Below are 6,371 nucleotides of genomic sequence, written 5' to 3'. Positions count from 1 at the left end.
GCTATTGCTGAACCTTTGCACAGACTTCTTGACAAGAATGTGTGTTGGCGCTGGACCAAAGTCCATGAGGCCAGTTTCAATGAGGTTAAAGCCTTGCTTACATCCAATGCGGTGTTGGCTCATTTTAATGAGCAGTTGCCAGTGTGTCTGGCTTGTGATGCCTCACCCTACGGTGTGGGCGCTGTTCTTAGCCATTTGACGGCTGATGGGACTCAGGTCCCTGTGGCTTATTACTCTAGGACCTTATCTGCTGCTGAGCGCAACTATGCTCAAATTGATAGGGAGGCTTTGGCTCTGGTGGCTGGCATTAAAAAGTTCCATGACTTTATCTATGGCCGCCATTTTACGGTCTTCACTGACCACAAGCCTTTGTTGGGGCTATTTACTACCTCCAAACAAACTCCTCATATCCTATCCCCTCGTATGCTGCGTTGGTCCATCTTCCTCTCAGCTTATGACTGTACACAGGTGGGAGGAAACACACACTCCATGGTCTAGAATACATGTAGATTACGCTGGGCCCTTTCAGGGTCAATTCTTCCTGGTTGTTGTTGATAGCCATTCCAAATGGCTGGAGGTCGTGCCTGTGTCTTCTACCACAGCTGCCAAGACTATTCAAGTGTTGAGACACATTTTTGCTGCACACGGGTTGCCAGATGTTCTAGTGTCGGATAATGGTCCTCAATTTACTTCTACTGAGTTTCAGGGATTTCTTCGGACCAACATGATCCGCCACGCTGCTTCGGCTCTCTTCCATCCTTCCACCAACGGTCTGGCTGAACGGATGGTCCGCATTGCCAAGGACGCCCTCAAGAAGCTGACTTACGGCAATTGGCATCACAGGTTGGCTGACTTTCTCTTGGCACATCGTACTACTCCGTGCACTGCCACGGGTAAGTGCCCGGCCGAACTCCGTTGGGGTCATCGGCTCGTGACTAAATTGGACAGGCTGCATCCAGAACGTGTAGCTGCACAGGTGTCTCAGCCACACCCACCACGGGTCCTATGTGAAGGTGATCCTGTCTGGGCCAGGAATTACGGGCCTGGCCACCTCTGGGTCCCGGCTGTGGTCTGCAAGGTCTCGGGGCCTCTGTCCTACGAAGTGTCCCTGGAAGATGGCCGCGTTCTTCGCCGCCACATTGATCAACTACGTGTGAGACGGGACGCGCCTATGGTTCCTTCTCAGTCTCCTCTAGGGGGGGAGGAGGAATGGGGAATGCATTCTGGGAATCAAACTCAACAGCCAACGATGGCTGTGGGGAGTGAAACGGGTTCTCAACACCCAAGTTCCACAGGTGCTTCAAGTAGCAGTTCTTGGGAAAGGGGGTACACAGACACCCCCACACACACTCCAGCCTGGGAGTCCCACCGGTGGCAGACTACTTATCCACCCCTTACAAACAATACTCCAGACACGGAGAACACCTGGGAGCATACTCACAACTCACAACATGCAAGAGAGCAGGCAAAACAAAGGGGGAACACGTCCCTTGCTGAAATGGCTCATAGAAGGATGTCCTCACGCATCAGGGCTAACAGGGAGGCATCCCTAGACCCTATCACTACAGAAACGAGCCAGGAAAACCGCACTCCGTCAGGAAACACGGCAATGAGTTCAGAGGGGTTAGAAAACTCCATAGAGGGTAGGTCAACCAGGTTTAGCGATCAAAAGGGCCCTGACTGCTCGAATACAGGAGACGGGCAGGAAAGTCAAACTGAAGTCACCAGTCATCCACAGGGCAATTCACCTAGTGCAAGAAGCAACGGGGAAAACAATACAAACTCCCCAGGTCCGAGAAGGTCGCTCAGGGTAAGAAGCCCTCCCAAATACCTAGCCGATTACGTAAGGTGAGCAGGTAAATAGCAATAACTGAACTAGAGGTCCAGGCTGGTTGACTGTAAGGAAACAAGGTTGGGGGCCATTGGGTCTGGTTCAAAGGAACAGCCCCCACACCTTATACACTGTGTGACATTAACTCATTATTAATTATATTACCATCACTAGGATGGCGTCCATGTGGGCGCAGTCTTATTTCATCCAGGGGGAAGGGGTGTTGTGTCCTGAGCCTGCAAAGGCAGGCTCGGGACGTTGCAAGAGTCCCTGGCATTTGCAGAAGCTGCCCGGGACCAGACTGAGTGGCGCCGGCCTTGCGCACGTGCGCAAGGCGGGAAAAGAGAGCATTGTGATTGGTTGAACTTGCCCGGGGATCTGAAGGTATAAATAGAGGCCTGCGTGCCTCTGCTCAGGTTGTTCGTGTTATGGAAGCAGAGAATAAAGACTTGTTAGAAATGCTTCGTCTCAAGCGCCATTATTCTCCGGACTTAACAGTCCACATCTTTTATATATACATATATATATACTGCTCACAAAAATAAAGGGAACACATCCTATAGGATGTCTCATAGGATGTGTTCCCTTTATTTTTTTGAGCAGTATATTTGCTGATGCTTTATTTAAGTTGAATTTGTACATCAGTGATTGCATGACCTCTGTAGATGCCATACACTAAGTAAATAAATAAGTTACAGATTACCAATCATGGAGGGGATACTTATTGTTAGAGGCATAATGGGAAACTCAGTTGCCTGGGCCTGTAACATACTCCCTTTGCAATACGGTTGAGTCTAAAGCAAGGGTAGGCAACCTTGGCTCTTTTATGACTCGTGGACTTCAACTCCCAGAATTCCTGAGCCAGCCATGCTGAGGGGAAAGGGAGAGGTTTCCAAGCTGAGCCATTCTGGCTCAGGAATTCTGGGAGTTGAACTCCACGAGTCATAAAAGAGCCAAGATTGCCTACCCCTGGTCTAAAAGTACTTTTCAAAAGGCAACTAGACTTTCTTGAATATGATTGAGCAGCTGTCTCTAGTATCTAAACCACTGTTTCTCAAACTTGACAATTTTAAGGCATGTGGACTTCAACTCCCAGAATTCCACAGCCAGCGATGCTGGCTGTGGAATTCTGGGAGTTGAAGTCCACATGCCTTAAAATTGTCAAGGTTGAGAAACACTGATCTAAACCAACTGTACTTAAGATTTGGGACAGCTGAGGGATCAAGTATCATTTTCAACTCTACCCTAGTTAACACACAGTGGGATATGTACTGTGTGAACCAGATACTGTCTTTGGTAGAAGCTACAGGATGACAGCAATGAAGAATTGCTAGTAGTGGCCTAAAGCATGAAACTTAATTAAGCTGGTTCTGCTTGAAACAGCTAGAACAGTGGTGGCGAACCTATGGCAAGCGTTCCAGAGGTGGCACTCAGAGCCCTCTCTGTTGGCACGTGCACCACCGCCAGCAGCAGGTCCATCAGGCTGCCACCGCTGCCCGGAGCAGGAGCCCCACCCAGCACAAAGGAGGCGAAGCGGCCAACTAGCAAGCTCGAGTAGAGGTGGTAGAGCAGAGCTCACCAACCATTGTTGGACTGGAAGAAAAGGGAGGGGGAAGCATTTTGCACTGCAGATGGGGCGGGGCTAGTGCCTGTGTGATACTCACTAGCCCTGCCCCGTTCTTGCGTGATGCAGCGCCTTGTATCTCCACCCCGCAGTGCGGTGGCGGCGGTTTTTGCACCTTGCAGCACGGTGACCCATTTTTGCGCCCCCAGTTTTTGCATGCTAGAGGCGGCACTCAGAGGCGCCTCCCTGTCTCCCCCCCGAGGGCATCACAATGCTGATGCAGCCCTGGCACTTTGCGATAAACAAATGGGTTTTGGGTTGCGGTTTGGCACTCGGTCTCTAAAAGGTTCGCCATCACTGAGCTAGAATTTCAAAAGGATTACATAAGCAGAAAGTGTTCTTTAAAAGAGAGAAGGAAAATTAAGTCTGTCAGGCCAAGGAATATACAGGTTGTACAAGGGCATACTATTCAGGTTTTGGACAATCTACACTCAGATGCAAATTCATGAATATCCCACATAATAGAATAAAATGAATAACAAAGGGAATGGACGCAGCATGGGTGGGCCATCTTTAGATAACTGCAGTCCCTGGAATTCAGGCCGGCACCACTTAATAGAACAATGTGTAGGTGAAGTTTTGCTGAGGCAATCTATTGCTCTGGCCCCAAAAAAAACAAAACAAAAAAAACTTGTGAGCACTAAAAATGCTCCCTACTCATTACATTCTGAATAGTTTGAGACATAATACTGTTTACCTGATAAGATGGAAAATAAGTTAACCATCTTTCTATGTGAATGGCAAACCATCCTGGTATCAGACATTTCTTCTGCAGGATCTTAAGTTCTGGTGAAGCATGATGTCCTGCCGTGATCACTTGATAAAATGAAAATTTTAGAGCGGCTGGGTCTTTATGAAATCTTTGGTGCTGAAAAACAAATTTACGGATGTCAACTGTAAGGCAAAGTTAGTTCAAGTTCAGAATATACAACTGCTTCTTCATTTCTGAGTATTCACCTTCCAACGCAACTACTATACCTTCTTGATTCAAGGCCAAATACAAAGCAAGCATTTTGCTGGATTTAATACTAACAAGGGTTAGATGAACCAGTATAAAAGAGTACAGAAGCAAAAGTATGTAAAATGTAATACTTATAATATTTGTTTCAATGTTTTTAAGCATAACAATCTGGAAGATGGATTTTGGTTGTTTTTTGTATTTAAACTCTTGAATAAAAAAAAATTAAAAAATTGAAAATGAACAATCTGATTATTTCATTTGATAAGACATTTTATTGTTTGACAGAATCTTAGCAAAATAACAGTTATATTTTCTGTTTTCGCAATAAAGCTTTCTCTTGCTTGATGTTTGTTGACTTCTTTTTGCTGAGTATGTTTATTCTTAAATTGTAGCAATCAGTTCTCAGTGAGATGGCTTTCTGCCCAATAAACATCTGAATTACAATTAAAGAAGGGATGAAAAAGCTTTCATTGACAGTTTTTAAGTCTATCAATTATGGACTTGCCAATAATGATCCATACTTCTGACTATAATTGTGGCACGCAATGAATAACAGAAGCAAACCATCATAATTTATCATGCATACACATGGAAGTTGCATTTTGTTAAAATTTATACCTGGTACCAGGAATATGCTCGATCTGATGGATCAATGAGAATAGTTATGATTTTTGCCTTAGGAATTAAAGAAGCAGCTCGTTTAGGGGCTTCTTCAGAATGAAAATAATTAGCACTCTTCTCAAAGAGAAAATCAGTGGTTACATTGGATGGTGTAGGAAAAAATTCCATANGAATTTCAGTATCTAGGTTGCATATTTGTGTCCTTTTTAAAATATTACACGACTTATAAGCTCAAGAAGCATAAAATGCAGGCTTAGTACTTCCCCTTCCCAAACAACTGATCAGTGATTTTCAATCCATTTTTGAAATAGTTCTGTCAATACTCTTTAGTATGAATATGTTAAATGTATATTAAATCTGCTGAGCATCTTGTGGGGTTGTGGCATGAAATGAATGAAGTCAATGCATGAAACCAATAATTATTCTCAGCACAACTTTTCAGCTAGTCCAGCTAATATATTTTAACACTGAATGATTTGACTTTCTGGGTTATAGGAAAACCTCTTAACTTACAGATTGGCACATAAGATTCTATTTCTTTGAATATTCTTCATTTTTCCTCAAAATAAATATAGAAGCAATCAGTCTCAGTAGAATGGGAGCAGATTATGCATGATTAGCAAGTAAGATCAGATAAAATTAATTATTTCTGCTAAATACTAAGTAATTTTTAATGACAATCCATATGTGATTGTGTCCTAAATCGGCACAATCTAGTACCAACAACACATTTTTAAGTGCCACAAATTTAAAGGGCAAAGTTTCCCCCCACAAAATTTGTTGTATTTCAACGGAGTGGACTTTATCTATTATACATCTAAAATAAGGGTTTACCTCAGAGTCCATTGGAGGGTATTTTCTCCCTTTGCTCTTTCCAAGACATTTTGTTTTTCCTTCTTCCAGAAGTTGACACCAAAAACCTTTGTGTGAGTCAAACCTGAAACATATACTACATTTAAACTCAATAAATGTTTTCATTTCCTAGTTAGGCAAATGATAAGTCAACCCTTTTTATTGCCTTGTCTGCATAACCTTAAGCCTACTCTTTATGACCTCCAGACGGAATTAACGTGACTGGAGCCAGTAATTCAGCCAGCTACTATCTTGTTCTGTCCTATAGGAAGGACATTGTTATTTATTTTATTTATTTATTTATTTATTTATTGTTCGAATTTATATCCCGCCCTTCTCCTTGCGGACTCAGGGCGGCTGACAATCAATTAAAAACACCAATAACAACACAAAATTTAAAATTAATTAAAATGAAATATTTAACTTGTCTAATTTAAAATATAATTAAAAACTCCTCTAAAAACCCCTCTTAAAAATTACCC

The 6,371-nt window shown here is 43.4% G+C and overlaps 1 protein-coding gene across 1 annotated transcript in view; it reads right to left on the bottom strand.

Moving 5' to 3' along the window:
* Nucleotides 1-6,371, bottom strand: part of LOC107297496 (bifunctional heparan sulfate N-deacetylase/N-sulfotransferase 3) — a 60,616-nt gene that overhangs the window by 7,911 nt on the left and 46,334 nt on the right. The window contains exon 12 of the mRNA XM_015826858.1: nt 5,872-5,974. Coding sequence (XP_015682344.1) covers nt 5,872-5,974 — 103 coding nt within the window. The remainder of the gene's footprint in view (nt 1-5,871; nt 5,975-6,371) is intronic.

This window comes from Protobothrops mucrosquamatus, unplaced genomic scaffold (assembly GCF_001527695.2).
Source record: "Protobothrops mucrosquamatus isolate PMUCROS unplaced genomic scaffold, P.Mucros_1.0 scaffold3344, whole genome shotgun sequence".
NCBI lineage: Eukaryota > Metazoa > Chordata > Lepidosauria > Squamata > Viperidae > Protobothrops > Protobothrops mucrosquamatus.
Note: the sequence above shows the minus strand (reverse complement) of the source record. Positions and strands in the feature narration are given on the sequence as shown.